Source organism: Cydia amplana, chromosome 27, assembly GCF_948474715.1.
Source record: "Cydia amplana chromosome 27, ilCydAmpl1.1, whole genome shotgun sequence".
Lineage (NCBI taxonomy): Eukaryota > Metazoa > Arthropoda > Insecta > Lepidoptera > Tortricidae > Cydia > Cydia amplana.
Window position 1 is genome coordinate 158923 of NC_086095.1, and position 19250 is coordinate 178172.

A 19250-nucleotide genomic window follows, 5' to 3' on the forward strand; every position below is an offset into this window, starting at 1 on the left:
GAACGTTGATAATGGGCTGTAGCCGCGCGCGTCTATTGACGTCTTTGACAGTCAAAAGTAGGTTCATATTTTATTTATTATTACTTCTGTTATTTCTGATACCGTTTTGGAAGTCACCCTGTATTAACACATTCAGTGCCGAAAACCCGACTATCGGGTATTCTATGATTTCGTTCCCAGGCCGGACGACCCGATAGTCGGGATCGTGGTACTACAGCTTTATATGAAGAAATGTTTGTGGCCTGGCGCGGATGTCTTGTTTGGCTGGGTGGCCATGAATGTGTTAATAAACAAATCCTGTAAGACTGATCTTCCAGATAAATATCTTGGTTGTGTATAATATACTAACTTCTGCCCGAGAATTCGTCGGAGTCATCTTTTAAAATTTCAACCCCTTTTTCATCCCCGTATAGATTGATATTCCAAAAAAAGTTTCTTACTAGGATAGTTTTAATTGTTCAAAAATCTGTTTTCAATGGTTTAGCTCATATTTGGAACGAAATAAAATAAAAACAAGTTATTATCGAGTGTCGTTTAATTATTATCTTGATCACAATTCCTTGTGGGCAACCTACCAGCCTCGCTCTTTCTAAATATACATTAAATTATTAAATATGTGAAATGAAAATACAGTACCGATTACACTTACAGTATCACCGTTGAGTTGTTATTTACAAGGATCGATCAAACTACTTATGGAATGGACATGGTCTGATGATATTATGATATATTAAATTGGGCATACCGTGTCAATAAAATAACAAAACATAATAATTAATAAACTTGTTGTTATGTAAAGCCTGACCAGAAATACATGATTTTTGTCAAGAGGGCGCTGTTATTCTCATGTATTAGGGTGACAGTTCAGTATAGTAATAGTATGAAAAAATTAGTTCCAGTGAAATTCCGCAACATGGCGCGTGATCATATATTCGTGGTCAGGCTTTAGGTAGGTTTGTCTGTTAAAAATTGATATCTTTCAAGCAGTAAGGTGATATTAACCTGAAATCGGTCCTGTATTTAATTCGCAAGTACATAAACAAGTCATATAAATTATATTATGTATATAGTGGATGAGAATCGGCAGTTATTCCTATCTATTTTAACTTACTTATAGATAATCTTAATCACAGTCATAATTTACTAACACTAATATACTTAGAATAACCGAATCAAGCGCTAAATTAGGACTCCTCTAGTACTTATGTAAGTACTACAACATTATTATCGTCTGCCTACGATTATTTAAACTAGTAGGCACCTTGCAAAAGTTTGGTTTTCACCTAAAAACGGCACATCACGTGTATAATAATTATTAATAATAAATAGTTAATAATGAATACTATCATTCATTCAACTTGTATAAAAAACATATTCACTGATGTTTTTTTTTTTCGTTTTTTTCGTCAAATTTCGATAAAATTTGGTGAATATATAGAGTTCCCTATTCTGTACAAATTGTACAATATAAGCGCACATTCACTGTAAAAAAAGTTCCTCTGAGTTACGAAAAAGTATGGAATACTGGAACCATAGATTACATTTATTATTAAATATTGTTTTGTCTTAAATTGCAATTTTATACTTATCTCGCCCAGAATAAGGAGCTCTTCAAAATGACCAGATTTTATTAAAGTCTGAGGAAAAAAAGACTGAGATTTTGGCTCTTTTTTTGTTATTATACAGCATTTTTTTAAACATCCGTCTTATTTCTATTATGAATTCATATTAAATATAGTCCTTAAACTAAAATTAAATATGATCCTACCTAAACTACTATAGGTAATTAGGTATCTACCAAGTATCTACTTAAGTCTATGTCACGGAAAGTACCTATCGTCAGATGACGAGCAAAACTCACTAATTAGGTACCTACAATACATATTTAATCAAAAATCAACCTTGTTTTAGTACTAATATGATTCAGTATGGCTATGAACTTGTGGTAATTAGTGAGTTTTGCTTGTCACCTGACGCTGATGTAGGTAGGTAAACTACAAAATATCTACAAATCATCTGCCTCTTTCTGACAACATTGTAAGGCAGCATGGTTCTTTCTTTAGAACCTAAGCGATTCACGATTATTTCGTCATAATAGGAAAAAGTGATACCTACTAATTTGATTTTCTTTTCATGGTAGCGTAGTGAAAGGAATATCTTCTAGCAATATTGAGGGAGATAACTAATTGAAGTTTTTGTAAAAGACTTTGGTTAGGGAAATATGCAAAATTAAGTTGAAAATATCAGAATCTACAAGACCAAATGTAGGGTTAGCGTATGAACGCTGCCATGAAAATGAGATTACTAATCAATCAATAACTAAAACGTTGAACACAATCACAAGATGGCGGCTACACAAGATGGTGGCTACACAAGATGGCGGCTTGCCAAGATGGCGGCTCAGCACGGCCCCTGCTGCTGTAGCAGCTCCCAGTACAGGCCGCGCTTGCGCGCCAGCTCATCATGGCTGCCGATCTCTGCCACCACTCCTGTTGGTAAATACGAAAGATTCCTTGAGTATTGATTCAGTAGCAGTCAAATATTGTCCAGCCATCTCAGACGCACTACACACGTACTGAATTTAAACTGTCTTAAGTCAAATGATTTTACGGCTTTACTCACGTAATTTTATTCACTTACATTACGCGTGACATAATGTTACATGATTCGAGCAACGCTGGTTTCCGACATGTCGGTAGGGAGGAGCCCAAGCGATATCTTATCGTAAAAATCATTCTGCTCACAACACGCACCGCCATAGGTACAGTTGTACCGTGGTTGTACCTATGCTTCGGCAGAGGGGAAATAGTACGAATGCCGTCTCCCTTCCCGGTGTTGCTCGAAGGTTACATGTTACGAAAAGCCTGGGTCTCCACTTTCAGACAGTGCTGAGCAGTGGTACCTACAGTCATGTTACGTGAGAGAAAATGTGTGTGTTACGTTCTTGTAGACTACATACCTTTGTCGACAACAGCGATAAGGTCGTGGTGTCTGACGGTGGCCAGTCTGTGCGCGATGGTGATGGTGGTCCGGCCTTCAGACGCCGCCTCCAGCGCTGCCTGTACCGTCTGCAAGTAAACATATTATAAGAACAAAAGCTAAAATGGTAACATTGACCAATAAGGCCAAGCGCATCTCAAACGTCGTTTTTAGGGTTCCGTATCCAAAGGGTAAAAACGGGACCCTATTACTAAGACTCCGCTGTCCGTCCGTCCGTCCGTCTGTCACCAGGCTGTATCTCACGAACCGTGATAGCTAGACAGTTGAAATTTTTACAGATGATGTATTTCTGTTGCCGCTATGACAACAAATACTAAAAACAGAATATAATAAAGATTTAAGTGGGGCTCCCATACAACAAACGTGATTTTTGACCGAAGTTAAGCAACGTCGGGCGGGGTCGGTTCTTGGATGGGTGACCGATTTTTTTGCTTTTTTTGCTCTATTTTTTGTTGATGGTGCGGAACCCTCCGTGCCCGACTCGCACTTGGCCGGTTTTTTAAGGGTTAAGAAGGTGCAACGAATTCAATCGGTCCATCAAATATCTCAAGATACCTATTAAAAATCGTTTGCGATTTGAAGGTAAGTGAAGGTACAGAAATCAGAATCAGAAATTATTTATTTGCATTGATACAGTATGGGGATGTCACAGTATACAGTGTATAGTGTTACAGACCATGTTCCTAGCTTGCATGCAAGCGTGCAAATTCATCATAATAATCATAAATTTACAATCATATACACCTCCAAACGGTTACTTTACAATTGTAAAGATGCTTACATTTGATTTTAAGCAAAGATTATGTGGTATAGAGAGATAAAGTCCATACGTCAAGACACCTTACCTTTTCACTGTTAGCATCCAGTGCGGATGTAGCCTCGTCGAGTAGCAGAACTCTCGGTCGCCGCACCAGCGCGCGCGCGATGGCTATACGCTGCTTCTGACCACCTGATAGTGACGCGCCGCCCTGGCCCAGTCGCGTCTCGTAGCCCTGATAAACAAGTAATGACTTCAGAAATTGCGATACGTGATACCGGTAGTCAAGATGGTGGCGAGTTTGGGTCCACTTGCCAACTGAGATCCGATTCTCTTAAAATAAAATGACCATCGCGGTCGGTCGGCGGTCCGGATGCGGACCGCGGTCCGCTATCTGGTGACTCCTGACCTAGTCCCAAGAATATGGCATGAAAGCGACTTTGCTTTTACAAAAGCGACTGCTATCTGAACTTTCAAAGTTTCAACCCAGACGGGAAACTCGGCTTTTTGGGATTAGTAAAGTTCCAAGAAACTTATAAACAGAAATAGATATTATGTCATTCACGAAAAAAAAAGTAATGCCTCATGGAATCAGCGTCGTTTGTATTCGCGATCACCCCAAGAAACTCATTGGTAAGTTGATGAGCCAAGTCAAACCCGCCCGCGACTATTGGTTTTAAAGTCGCACGCCTAACGCTAGGTCACCGACGCTTCATGATAAAAATGCAATGTTAAAAGTTTTTGGCAAAAATTTCATTTATCGCTGACTGTACTTTTCTTACGACAAACAACTAATACTCATCGAGACAATTCTAAAAACCCCTAACACAATTAATTAGGTTGCGTTGTTTCATCACAGAGTTCCTATGGCCATCTCCTGTCTCCATTATCAGATCACCTCGATGGTACCACAATATTGAATTGTCATCCGATTTATACATGCATGCAAAATTTCAGCTCAATCGGAAACCGGGAAGTGGATCAAATTTAACTTGCAAGATTTGATTACAGACTGCCAGACAACGGGACAGGTGAAAGTAAATAAAATAAAAGCTTGTAATAATAAAATGCGTATACGATGTACTATCTTGTTCCGTAGTAGCCGGTCTTTTTATAGTGAAATATTGATCTCACCTGAGGTAAACTGGCGATAAAGCTGTGCACGTTCGCCTGTTCGGCCGCGTGTATGATCTCATCCATGGACACCTTCCGGCTGGCGTCTCCATAGGCTATGTTCTCGCGTATGCTGCGCTCGAACAGCGCCGGCTCCTGCTGCACGAGCCCGAGCTGCGAGCGCAGCTGGCGGAGCGTCAGCGTGCGCCGGATGTCGGCACCGTCCAACAACTGAGGACAAGAAATAAACAATTGCAATTTCCTCGTTTAACCTGAACATTTTTATGATATATTTTCGGGTTGTCCGAGAGATAGCGAAGAGCCGAAAGCGCCGACTAGAGCGAGCCGCTTGCCGGCAGGTAGCTTTAAAGACAGAGCATCTGTTCCTTTAAATTTTCTCGTAACTTACCATGTTCCCGCTGTCGGCGTCGTAACTCCTCAGCAGCAACGACACGATGGTGCTCTTCCCGGAGCCGGAGGTGCCGACTAGCGCCAGCCGCTTGCAGTAGCTTTAAATACAGAGCATCTGTTCCATTAAATTTTCTCGTAACTTACCATGTTCCCGCTGTCGGCGTCGTAACTCCTCAGCAGCAACGACACGATGGTGCTCTTCCCGGAGCCGGAGGTGCCGACTAGCGCCAGCCGCTTGCAGTAGCTTTAAATACAGAGCATCTGTTCCTTTAAAAATTCTCGTAACTTACCATGTTCCCGCTGTCGGCGTCGTAACTCCTCAGCAGCAACGACACGATGGTAGCCGGAGGTGCCGACTAGCGCCAGCCGTTTGAAGTAGCTTTAAATACAGAGCATCTGTTCCTTTAAAAAATCTCGTAACTTACCATGTTCCCGCTGTCGGCATCGTAACTCCTCAGCAGCAACGACACGATGGTGCTCTTCCCGGAGCCGGAGGTGCCGACTAAAGCCAGCCGCTTGAAGTAGCTTTAAATACAGAGCATCTGTTCCTTTAAATTTTCTCGTAACTTACCATGTTCCCGCTGTCGGCGTCGTAACTCCTCAGCAGCAACGACACGATGGTGCTCTTCCCGGAGCCGGAGGTGCCGACTAGCGCGAGCCGCTTGCCGGCCGGCAGCGCGAGCGACAGGCCGCGCAGCACGGGCGCGCCGGGCCGCGTCGGGTACGTGAAGTGCACGTCGCTGATCGTGATGTCGCCGGTCGCCGTCTGACACATTAATGAATAGGGTATTTGACTGTATGTAATAAAATTATTATTTATATGGGTATTTAAATGTTTATTTTACACCATGCATGAAATAAAGTATCAGAAGATTAATAGAAAAACGTATACAACAGTTATTTTTACACACAATTTCTATTTTTAAACCCGTATAAAACTATACAGAGTAGGTAATTTGATTGTGACGTCACATGCTAGCGTTTCATATAAATTCCATAGTAGCAAAATCGTTTTGACAGTTCGAAAAAAGTAACTGATTTGACTAGTAGGAAAATACCCTATTGCTGATGTAGTTGACTAGGTAGTAGATACAGTTTCTGAATGAGATTGACTAAGGAACGGGACAAGTGATGTGTTTGAAGATGAGATGTAGCAGTAGGGAAATAATTGTAATGATGATGATTATTAGTCTTCTGATTACAGGAGCCTATGGATTGGCCTAATTTTGTATCAAGCAAAAACGCCTGCGAACGATGCTATTAAGCTTAAAATAAATTTAAAATGGAAATTTCACTGTCGTGGGTGAGACTCACGAACACTGGATTATATACGTAGCGCTATGCTATCTGAGCTACTAAGACCTCATCCATGGGCAGCAAATATTTCCACCATATGGGCTTTTTTAGGGAGGCACCTTGACATCTACCGTAAGAGTGTTACACTTTATAAAAGGATCCTTACTCCCATCCCATCCGAGGTACCTCTTCCCGAGGGGCTACAGTATAGGGTTCTTTAGTGCTCTGTGTAGTGTATAGATGTCTCGAGCGCTTACGTCATGGTGACGTCACTGACAGTTATTGATGTCATACTGCGGGCAGAGCCGGTCTTACCGCGTGACGTTTGTGTTGGCGAACCGTTGGAAATGCACTATATCGTATGATTTACTGAGGTAAATACAGTACATTACACTCTGCCTCTAAAAGTCACATTTCTTACCCAGTCTGGTATTTCAGCGGCAGTTCCCTCGGTGATGACCCCGGGCGTGCGCTGCAAGGCCCGCAACACGCGCGCGCCGGAGCGCCGCGCCGCCGCGAAGTTGGGCGCGAACGACAGCGCCTCCGCCAGCATCCACGCGCCGTAGATCAGCGCCTCTGACACCCTGGGGACCGAGGGTAAGCATTCAATGAATCAATCAATGAATGATTTTATTATGCCCGCATTATGCGTGCATTAGTGCCCGTTTTGTTTAAACTTACCTACTGTTGAAAGGAGTTTAATTTATCTAATACCTTTAAACGAGCAATTCTTGTTTATTTATTTATTTATTTATATATATATATATATTTCGGGGATCTCGGAAACGGCTCTAACGATTTCGATGAAATTTGGTATATAGGGGTTTTCGGGGGCGAAAAATCGATCTAGCTAGGTCTTATCTCTGGGAAAACGCGCATTTCCGAGTTATTATATGTTTTCCGAGCGAAGCTCGGTCACCCAGATATTAAATTCTGGGATAATTTTTTTTAATAAGGATCAAGTCACGTATATTTAAGTCTGTGGATCAAGTTCATACTTTTATAACTACCACGGGACTTAATCACGTAAGACTTACGTTTACTTATGGCCTGACGTTTCGAACGTGCCGTTACGTTCGCGGTCACAGGCAGACTGGCGAGGAATTGTATCAACATCTCCTTGCTGCGCGGGTTTTGCGAACTACCCGCACTTGATTATTCACTTGTACGCTAGGGTTGTCACTTAGCCTACACACGTCGTGAGTGTTGTGTGTACCACCACCACGAACGTAACGTCATGTTCGAAACGGCCATAAATAAACGTAAGTCTTACGCGATTAAGTCCCGTGGTAGTTATACAAGTATAAGTGAGAACATTGAGGTATACAAGAGACGACATCTCGAACAAAATGTTTCCGCACCTCAGAGAAGTGCATGCACTTCTTTGCTTTTAGTACGTCACCGACCATTGACGAGATGCCACACATGTACAGAAAATAAAAAAAAATAAAAAAATGCCTAGTGCGTATTAAAAAGTTGCAATAATAGCACAAGAAAATATAATAAAAACGATGGAATAACATTTCACCGGTAAGCAATGGAATAACTGTTGATTTACTATTATTTAGTTTTCAAAGTAAATGTTTGGTCGTAGAAAAAGTATTGTATGCAACGTTGTTTAACTGAGTCAAAAAATACTTGTGGCGTCTTTATTAACAATTTTCGGCTTCGCATGCATGCATGCACTTCTCTAAGGTGCGGAAACATTTTGTTCGAGATGTCGTCTCTTGTTATATACCTCAATGAGTGAGAATCGTGTTAGTTTAAATCAATACAAGGATCAAGTTTTTGGACTTTTCTGCCAGAGATTTATGGACCATTTCAGTACTCACAGTATAGCGTAGGCATAAGGCAAGTCTTCTCTCGCAATCAGATATCCTCCATAAGACAGAGACACAGCATATCCTAGTGTAGGCGCGCAGAGACAGAGTCCGTAGACGGGTCCGCGCAGGAGGGAGGCGGGGCCGGCGCGCGCGCTGGCTTCCTGCAGGTTTGACAGGTACTTGTCCAGGATTGTGGACTCTACGCCTGTGGATATAAAGAGCATTATATTATATACTTGGTCAAGCAAATCTAGTTAGCAGAAAAAGGCGGCAAATTAGAAAAATCGCGGGTTAGCAACACGTTTGAATTGTTCGAAAATCGCGTGTCATTTATATCTTATCTGTGGAACTGTTTTGTTTACATTTCATCGTTGTTCGATGTACATTGCTGCTTTTTGTTCGTTTCCTAGGGACACCATACTTTAGTTTGCTTTACATTGCTACTGACATGTCTGGCTTGACAGACTATAGAACTTCATATTTTTGCCAAGTATTCTAAAAGTTTCTACTTAACAACGACTCATCATGACGCACTCTGCACAGCATTTGCTATGACAATGTGGGGCAATGTCATCATTATGTGAGCCTTGTAGCTTGCAATAAATGATTTATTTTAGAGATAGAGATAGAGATAGAGATCTTTTTTTTTTTTTTTTTTTTTACTTTATTAGGTACACTAAACAGACATCGTACAATATCATGGGTAATAGAATTGTACATTATGGCTTAAATCTAGCACGAGATCCAAAACAAGATCTTTATTTGCATACCATTGTATAGATGTTACATACATGGACCCGAAAGGGTGTAGCAAAAATTAGGTAGTTCACAATATCACAGTTTGCTTATTATTACTTCTTACTAATTATTAACATTCTTATATATTTTCAAAATTTTCTAAATTGCACATTCTAACTAATACTTCTTGTTAGGTACCTATAAACAAGGATTTCTACATATTCGTATTAAGTATATTTTTATTTATATTTTTATTAATGTTACCTATATTTCTATGAAAATATGACACTCTATAATGACACTCCCTCTCTTTGTTCTATTCATGCCGGTGTAAAGTTAGCTTATAGAGTTATCAAGTTCATTTTTAGGGTTCCGTACCCAAAGGGTAAAAACGGGAGCCTATTACTAAGACTCCGCTGTCCGTCCGTCCGTCCGTCTGTCACCAGGCTGTATCTCACGAACCGTGATAGCTAGACAGTTGAAATTTTCACAGATGATGTATTTCTGTTGCCGCTATAACAACAAATACTAAAAACAGAATAAAATGAAGATTTAAGTGGGGCTCCCATACAACAAACGTGGTTTTTGACCGAAGTTAAGCAACGTCGGGCGGGGTAGTACTTGGATGGTTGACCGTTTTTGTGCTTGTTTTGCTCTATTTTTTGTTGATGGTGCGGAACCCTCCGTGCGCGAGTCCGACTCGCACTTGGCCGGTTTTTTTATTCACGTTTTATACTATAGATAGATAACTCGTTGATTGACTAATGTGTCCCTGTTCGTCATGGGTAGCTATTAGCCATGGGTAGTAGGTATAGGTACATATATAAATCTAACCGAGGCTCTGCACGGTCCGCACGTTGGACACGGCCTCTGTGGCGACCCTCGACGCCTGCTCCAGCGCCCTCTTCTCCTTAACCTCGGCCTTCTTCATCACGTAACCCTCCAAGTAGATACCACCGATCACCTGAAACCAATACATTACGTATAACCATAGAGAAAAAACCGACCAAGTGCGAGTCGGACTCGCGCACGGAGGGTTCCGCACCATCAACAAAAAATAGAGCAAAACAAGCAAAAAAACGGTCACCCATCCAAGTACTGACCCCGCCCGACGTTGCTTAACTTCGGTCAAAAATGACGTTTGTTGTATGGGAGCCCCACTTAAATCTTTATTTTATTCTGTTTTTAGTATTTGTTGTTATAGCGGCAACAGAAATACATCATCTGTGAAGATTTCAACTGTCTAGCTATCACGGTTCGTGAGATACAGCCTGGTGACAGACGGACGGACGGACGGACGGACAGCGGAGTCTTAGTAATAGGGTCCCGTTTTTAACCTTTGGGTACGGAACCCTAAAAAATACATAGAGTGCTCACTCCATACATCAGTTTTAGTACCAACAAGACTATTAGCATCTAGCATCGAGTAGCGGAACTATCAGTACTGCTACTTGACAATAGATGTAGCACCGACCGGAAAGTCTTATGCTGTTGAGATAAGACTTTCCGGTCGGTGCTACATCTATTGTCAAGTAGCAGAACTGATAGTTCCGCTACTCGATGCTAGATGTATAGACACTGAAATTAATAGTCTGAATTGATGTATGGAGTGAGCACTCTTGTCTTACTATATTTCTCTATGGTAGAACTGACAAATCTTAATTTCGATAACGATTTTCAAAACACCTACTAATATGACTGGAAATCAAGCCACAGTCCAAGGTCAGCCTGAACTTGGTAGGAGCTCATAGTTTGCTAATCACCTACTATCACAATCAGATAAGCACACTAAGAAAAGGAGGTACTTACGCAAGGCACGCTGAGCAGAGACACGAGAGTCATCTTCCAAGAGTAGGCCATGGCCAGGCTCACGCCGATCGCCATGGTGCTGATGCCTTGCAGCACCGTGCCCAGTCGGGTGCCTGGTGCAAAAAAGTAACGTTAAAACCTATAGTACCTGGGGGCTTAGCCAAGGTGACGATCGCTTGCTTATGTCTCTCTATTACTCTTCCATATTAGGGCGACAGTGACAGTTGCGTTTCGATCGCTACGTAGCGTTAGCGATTAACATGTTGTCTACGAGGCCTGGCGGCCTAGCCAAGGTGACGATCGCTTGCGCTTCGCTATCGATTCGCTTTGTGTTTCTCTATCACTTGGCTATATTAGTGTGACAGTGACAGTTGCGTTTCGATCGCTACGGAGCGATAGCGATTGGCACGTTGGCTACGCGGCCTGTTGACCGATCGAAGCGAAGTTTCGTTTCAGTTTGGGCAATAATGTTTTCGTATGTACGGTTAATCTCCCCTACAGGTTGCATTCAATTCAATTCAATTCAATTCAATTCAATTCTTTATTTTTCAATTTAGGCATTAATATAATGCACTTATGAATGTCAAAAAAGTACAGTTGTACAGAATTCAAATTAAACATTACATTACATTTCTCAAACGATTCTCGTGACATTTTGTGAGCAGGCCGCGTAGCCAACATGCCAATCGCTTACGTTCCGTAGCGATCGAAACCACTCGAAACGCAACTGTCACTATCGCACTAATATGGAAGAGTGGTAGAGAGACATAAGCAAGCGACTGTCACCTTGGCTAGGCCGGCAGGCTCGATAATTATGTAGATTTTATTGTCAGTTAAATTTTTGGATCAGACGCAGATCAAAAGAGACGCATTTTGCAGCGACTGGCCGGAGCATGCCACTGAGTGGCGGAAGAAAAGGGAGGCCTTTGTCCAGCAGTTGGGACAGTCAGCTGCAGTAATATTATGTTACACAACGAAGGCCGTAAAAATATCTGATACGATCTTATTTGTACAGCCATAAGAGCGTATCACATATATTTCCGGCTTCGAAGAGTAAGGCCAAGAACGCACCACGATTTTTTGTCGCGCGATTATTTTGTCGCAGAAATGCAACGTATGTGTTTATATACTAGTGCGCGCACATGCGACAAGAAAATATGTATTACAGCGCGATTTTAAAATCGCGTCGCACGATTTAAAATCGTGGTGCGCGCTTGGCTTAACATATTTTTGCAGGAGACTGGACAAAAAATAGGCTACAAAAAATGTGAATTTTACAAGTAGGTATACAGCTCACAGAGCCAATATTATTATGATTATTATTATTTATTGAACACAATGTAAGCTTACAGTTACAGACCAAATCACTTACACGCTAGGAAAAACAGATACATTGTCAATATACATGCTAATTAATTAAGGACAATTAAAAACATACAAAAATATAAAATCATGCGCATAAAAATGTCATACAAATTAAAATTATAATTTTACTTACACTCTAAGAAAACAGAAATAGAGCAAAACAATAAAATAAATTAAATGTCAAAACAGATTAGGGACAATCATGAATCTTACATGTTGTTACCCTATACAATGTCATGCAATATGTTTTACTTTTCCGTAAAGTTACCTGTAGCGCCCTGCACAGCGGCGGCGTCCGTGGCGAGGCGGGCGCACAGCGCGCCCACCGAGTTCTGCGCGCGGTCGAACCAGCCCTGCTCCTGTAAACAACGTCGGCAACATTTAATAAATAAAATAGTATAATCAGCCTAGTCCTACTAAAGCTCATAAGGTCTGTGATGTCAGCTGTCATACCGAGTTACGCGAAACTCCACGCAGACGTGCTGCAGCTCATTTTTACAAGCTTTTTATTAACTTACAATGTACCTATATTGTATGTATGTATTAACTATGTTTGTAGGGGTCAAATTTTGCAAGTAAAAAAAAATAAAAAAATTAAAATTCATTTATTTCAAGTAACTGTGTGACTCATAAGTACAAAATTAAAATATTATCATTAAACAAACAAACACAAACATTTAAAACATATAACATTAAAATATAAAACATTACAGCAACCGTGGTAGGCCCATTGACACCCATCATCTACTTCTCAATGTGTCTACCACAGTGCTGCCGCAGTGCTAAATTTGATTCACTTCCTGGTTTCTGTTGAAGCTGAAAATTTGCATAGGTACATATGTACCTGCACATACCTTACCTTACATATGTAAGTCGGGTGACAATGCAATATTATGGTGCCATCGCGCTGATCTCATGATGGAGACAGGAGGTGGCCATAGAAACTCTGTGATAAAACAACGCAACCTAATTGTGTCTTTTTTTTTTAATTGGCAGTAGAAATGTGCGAGAGCCACACTTTACAGACCGGCGTATACAGTTGGGACTGGGATAAAATCTTGTTGGGGTCGGATTATATATTATACCTGGTACAGATAATTCCTGAGGGTATTCTCCCTAAGCCTCGTAGTGAGCCGGGTCCCGGCGCGGCCAAACAACCATGCCTGGAGAAACGTGACGACGCCACACGTGGCAGCCACACCGGCGTACAGTTGGGACTGGTATAGCATCTTGTTGGGGTCGGATATATCATACCTGGTACAGATAATTCCTGAGGGTATTCTCCCTAAGCCTCGTAGTGAGCCGGGTCCCGGCGCGGCCAAAGAGCCACGCCTGGAGAAACGTGACGACGCCACACGTGGCAGCCACACCGGCGTACAGTTGGGACTGGTATAGCATCTTGTTGGGGTCGGATATATCATACCTGGTACAGATAATTCCTGAGTGTATTCTCCCTAAGCCTCGTAGTGAGCCGGGTCCCGGCGCGGCCAAACAACCATGCCTGGAGGAACGTGACGACGCCACACGTGGCGGCCACACCGGCGAATAGGCCGGCGTATAGTTGGGACTGGGATAGAATCTTGTTGGGGTCCGATTCCGCGAACATCTGGGAAACGAATATTAAGGAGTTAAGTAACCTTGCATGTGAATTTATGTTTAATAAGGTCTTAAAACTTGACACATATAACTGTAATAAGATGCTTTAACATCGGTGAAAAATAAGATCAAATACTTTTGAAAATTGAGTTGCAGTGTTAAAGAATTCCTACACTACTCAAAACTGGAGTGACGACATTTTGGTGAGTGAAGGCGGCCCGAAAATTCGCGTGATTTGTGTAGTGATAGAGTCAGACCGAGAAAAGTCTGCAGCGATTTTGATAGCCCACGCAGTGCAAGTGTAACGGTTTGCTATAAAACCTCGTTTGCGCTCGGCGTTTTGTGCTGGCCGGTTGCAAAAAAAACATTACATTTTAAAAATTCCTTCAGGAATCTGTGAATCTGTCACATGAAAAATATGGTGAAGGTTTCTCTCGTATTTTCGCAAATTTTCTTTGATATATATTAAATGTAAAATACTAAACTTGATTGAATACCTTTAGATCACAAGTTGTTGTGTTCACAAGCTTTTATTATGTTGTGTACATTTCCCCGGATCGGGTAAGTGTTGTGAATCTCTAATCTAAGTTTCTTATGGGAATAATGTTACGTTGTATTCTTTTATACTGTTAACTAATCTGTTCTTTCCTGACTGCTTCATCCGTGAACACTAAAGAAATGCTAAAAGGTTAACTTTCCTGATATTTCTTTCCTTGCGGGCCGGATGACGCAGTCACCGTTGTGTGCATATTCTAATAAGACCAATATTGCTAGGGATCAAGTCTGGGGTTGACTCTGTAAACCCACTAGCCTGCACTACCCCGGGTTGCGCTATGCGCATGCTCCACTTTCTGGAAGGTTTCCATTCCGAGCTGAGGATCCTGGACCACAGTGCGGAGCCTTCTTAGAATATTCCGGACCTGCGACTGCGATGCTTGCTTTGTTCAGCGGAGCCATCTACAACTGCCCGCCTGCGAAGTAGAGTCCCAGGAAAGTGCCTCCTATTAAAGACTGGTTTCATTATTCCATTCTTGCCGGCTCAGTTATAAGTACTCACGGCCCTAGCTAACTTATTGTAATTTTAAATATGTAATACTAATTAACTTTTCTAAATCCAACTTTCATTTCCTTCCTACCTCTTTCCAACTCTAAATGCGACGCTAAACGTCACACAAGTGTCATTTTAAACGTCAAACTTCTATGAATTTATGACGTGTAAATAACGCACTGCGTGGGCTATCAAAATCGCTGCAGACTTTTCTTGGTCTAACTCTAAAAACTTACCGCGTATATTTGTGAGAACAGTAGCGCGAACACAGGCATCGTGGCGCCTACGAGGAGTGACGCGAACCCTCCACCGAGCAACAGCGGCCATTCCGGCGCGTTCAGCTTGAGAAGTTGCATGCTCGATACTGGGGCCTCGGCTGCTTCCTCTTCAGTCTCGTATGTTTCCTCCTAAATAAGATCGACATTTAAGGCAAGGAAAATAATGGATTAATTTGCTTACGTGAATCTAATTTTCCAGACCGAATCCGTGACCTAAGGTTTGAAAGCGGTATGTATATACTTAGGTGTTAGACTACAGCCCAATATCAACCTTCGTGCATTGCGACAAGGTTTACGATGGCGACGCACCCGATAGGCGTAGTGTTCAAGTTATAAACGCGCAAGGGCGCGTGTATAAACTGTAGAGGCAGTATTTTGTTAATTATCAAGAAGTGTCAATATTATAATTTGGCTTATTAAACAAAACGTAATATAGATCACTTACAATGTGGTCCAGATCAGGCACAGCTACGTTGGGTACATGTGCACCTGCCACTGAGCCCAGCCGCATGCTGCCGCGTAGTATACGCTCCGGTGTCACGGACTCTGGAACATACAACGCAATGATAATATTTATGTACAAAAATACATAAAATTACATTGTTAAAAGTTAGCAATACCTACAGTAACTGAACGGACGAGGTAGTCAAAATGATTCGCTTTCCACGCCCAGGTATGAATGTATAATTTGTATCAATATATCATTTACTAGCGTACTTAGTGTGTAGCGGAGCCATATTTGGGACCTAGACCAAAAATATTGCATGCACGTTTTATGAAATAAGAATCCATTGAAGACACGTCTCGGTCAAGCGCCGGCCACCGGCAATGAGGTTTGCAGCCTGTTATCACAGACGAGTTCTCAGTCAAATGCAGTGCTGTAAGCGCCCCTTGTACCATCCCACTAACCCGGGGTTAACCGGTAACCCCGGAGTTACATTGGTTACCAGTACAATTAGACACTGGGTTAATGGTTTAACCGCTGGGTTCATGGGATGGTACAAGCGCTTAGTGTAAGGCCTGAGTGGACGCTCGAAGCGGAGCGTTCGGCGGGGCGTGCAGCGTGGCGCCGAGCTCCCAAGGGATTGAGCAGCGTGCACTAAGGCCGTTACTATACGTTTGCATTTGTTTAACATGCACGCCGCACGCCCCGCCCCGCTGCACGCCCAACTCGAGCGTCCACTCAGGCCTTACACTTAGTGCATGTACGGTATTGTAGGGGGGTACTCACCTCGCCTCGATGAGCGAATGCTCGGCGCTCTCTTGAACGGGCTCTCCTCGACGACATCGTCGTCTCCGTCCGACTCCACGTCTGAGCAGGTCTTCTCCATGGTTCTACGAACGACAGGTACATTATATAAAACAAATATTCTAGGACAATCTTACATAGAGATCGATCTATGAAATAAGGGAAATTATCCATAAACATGTAGAAAACGTTCGTTACTTAGGAACAAACATCCAGGCTCATCACACAAATAAATAAGCCTAAACCTTACCGGGATTTTAACCCAACATTTTCGTAGTAATATCTTGTGACAAGTCATCGTAGCCGTATAGTAGTGCTCCACGTAGGCTATACGGGTTGCGTTGACTATACGTACAACCTGTATGACAACCGGTGACCATCATAGCCGTATGGTAGTGACTTACTCTGTGCTCATGTCCTCTTGTAACAGCTTCCAATAGAGTCCCTTCTTCTCCAACAGTTCCCGGTGTGAGCCCTGCTCCAGCACCGCTCCATGCTCCACGTAGGCTATACGGGTTGCGTTGACTATCGTCGACAACCTGTGACCAATAAATAATAGGTATTTAAATTAAATTATAGCGGCAAACAGCGACTGAATTTAATTACACAAACGGGTCTACCGCGATATAGTTGAGACTAAAAATGGAGGTGTTATATCTAATTACCTGTGTGATACAACTAGCGTGGTCCTTCCTTTGCTGGCTGCATCCAGCGCTGCTTGTACCTGTAAGAAACAAGGTAACATTAATACACAACGAATCACAAGGTGTTTAGGTGCATCCAAATCTGGCAAATGCGCTCAATCGCGCCCACAAATGGCTTATCATAATCACTGCTAGTGTGATATGAAATTTGTAAAAGACGGCTGAAAATATGTGTGTACAAAAGTCAAAGGAATTTGAATTTTCTAGATACAATAGTTACAATTTTCACTTCAGTGTGTATGGAATTTAACTATAGTTCAAACAATTTAAATTATACATTGCCGCGAATCGAACAGTTTGATCTGACAACAAATGTACCTGTCGTTCTGCAGCCGGGTCCAGCGCAGAAGTAGGCTCGTCTAACAGCAAAATGGCGGGTTTCCGGAGGACGGCGCGCGCGATGGCCACGCGCTGCTTCTGTCCGCCGGAGAGCGAAGCGCCTCGCTCGCCGATCACTGTGTCGTAGCCCTGAACACAGATTCAAGCTTTGTGAGTAAACGGGGGTCTTCTGCTGGCAAAAGACACTTCATGGCTCCTCTACACGATGGGCCAGCGCCGGCCACTCCAAGGGACGCAGCCATGCGGTAGCATGAGATAGCAATATCACTTGCTCCCTCTAAAGCATAAATGCGTCAGATAGCCATCAGAGGTTGACACGGATTTCTTGCCAACGTTTCAAAATCTCAACCCTTTCCTTTTTCTTCTCGGGACTCCTGAATTCGAAGTTTACATTTATTTTTCGCTTCGAATAAGATAGCTTGTCTTTACAAATAATATATACCAACAAGTAGCAAGTAGTGATTGGAGAGTTATTTCTCGGAGATGGATTTTTCTTTTGTATTCGTAGTAGTAGTAGTAGTAGTAGTAGTAGTAAATAAATCACTTTATTGTACAAAAACATGTTCACGTGAAATTCACATAAATTTAGGTACAAAGGCGAACTTATCCCTATAAGGGATCTCTTCAGCTAACCTTAGAGGGAATGAGTGGAAAAATCTAATTAAGTAGATAGACAAACTTACTTAAACGCTCAATAATATTTGAGAAAAAAAAATTGCCACAACTGAATACAGAACCTCCTCCTTCTATGAAATTGAAGTCGGTTAAAAAGGAAAACGACACTGCAAATTGACAAAGTGTATCTCTGCTAGTTTGTTATCGATTATTGTATAATATAGTTTGTTATAATAACTTACGTTTTTGAGTTTCGAGATAAACCCATGCGCGTTAGCGACGGTAGCAGCCTCGATGATGTCAGCCTCGCTGACGTGGTCCAGGCCCAGCGCGATGTTCTCGCGGATGGTGCCGCCGAAGAGGACCGGTTCCTGGCCTACCACGCCTGTAACAAATACAGTTCGTTGAATTGATCATCATTTTACGACCCACTGGAGCACGGGGTGCCTCTATCTGCACAAGAAGGTTTGATAGTTTTCTTGTTAGGAAACTTCATGGAGATCTTTAACCGTTTGGGCTAGCTCAATATCATCCGTACCGTATCATCCGTCCGAACAGACCGTGTAGCCAACATACCAATCGCTTACGCTCCGTAGCGATCGAAACGACACTTGTCACTCTCGCACTAATACGAATGAGTGATAGAGAGACATAAAGCGTTTCGTTGTCGAAGCGATAGCGATGGTCAACTTGGCTAGGCCGGCAGGTCATGATGGTCGTTTTTGTCATAGAGTAACTCATATATACTGAGAGTTTTTATCTACGTGACAGCGTGATAAAACGATGTCCGTCACTTTCTGTCTCGCGGTGTTAAAAAATGACAGTTATTTTATCACGTGGATAAAACCATCCATAATACGCCGGCTGGTGCATTCCAACAAGGTTCACAATGACGCGCCCAGCTACTCCCAGTAGAATATGAAATAAGCATTAGGTATATTTCCATGTACTACCTCTAGAAGACTGTTGCTTGATACCTGTTCAAATGACTCGCCCTCGTCTTGCCTTTTATTCAAGATTACCTATACTCCTCCTATAGTGTGTGATGTTCAGCTCATTCAACGGCCTCCTGTCCACCTTCACGCTGCCTCCAGCTGACTCATAAAGCC

At 42.3% G+C, this 19250-nt stretch overlaps 1 protein-coding gene across 1 annotated transcript in view; it reads right to left on the reverse strand.

Moving 5' to 3' along the window:
* Positions 1-2270: 2270 nt before the first annotated feature.
* Positions 2271-19250, reverse strand: part of LOC134660502 (multidrug resistance protein homolog 49-like) — a 65934-nt gene continuing 48954 nt past the window's right edge. The window contains exons 10-27 of the mRNA XM_063516273.1: positions 18384-18526; positions 17506-17655; positions 17149-17207; positions 16888-17022; positions 16466-16569; positions 15680-15780; positions 15193-15363; positions 13736-13918; positions 12581-12671; positions 10948-11060; positions 9973-10102; positions 8410-8605; positions 6999-7161; positions 5853-6047; positions 4892-5101; positions 3846-3992; positions 2960-3068; positions 2271-2489 (exon numbers count right to left, since the gene is read on the reverse strand). Of these exons, the coding sequence (XP_063372343.1) occupies positions 2401-2489; positions 2960-3068; positions 3846-3992; positions 4892-5101; positions 5853-6047; positions 6999-7161; positions 8410-8605; positions 9973-10102; positions 10948-11060; positions 12581-12671; positions 13736-13918; positions 15193-15363; positions 15680-15780; positions 16466-16569; positions 16888-17022; positions 17149-17207; positions 17506-17655; positions 18384-18526 (2489 nt within the window). The 3' untranslated portion in view covers positions 2271-2400. The remainder of the gene's footprint in view (positions 2490-2959; positions 3069-3845; positions 3993-4891; positions 5102-5852; positions 6048-6998; positions 7162-8409; positions 8606-9972; positions 10103-10947; positions 11061-12580; positions 12672-13735; positions 13919-15192; positions 15364-15679; positions 15781-16465; positions 16570-16887; positions 17023-17148; positions 17208-17505; positions 17656-18383; positions 18527-19250) is intronic.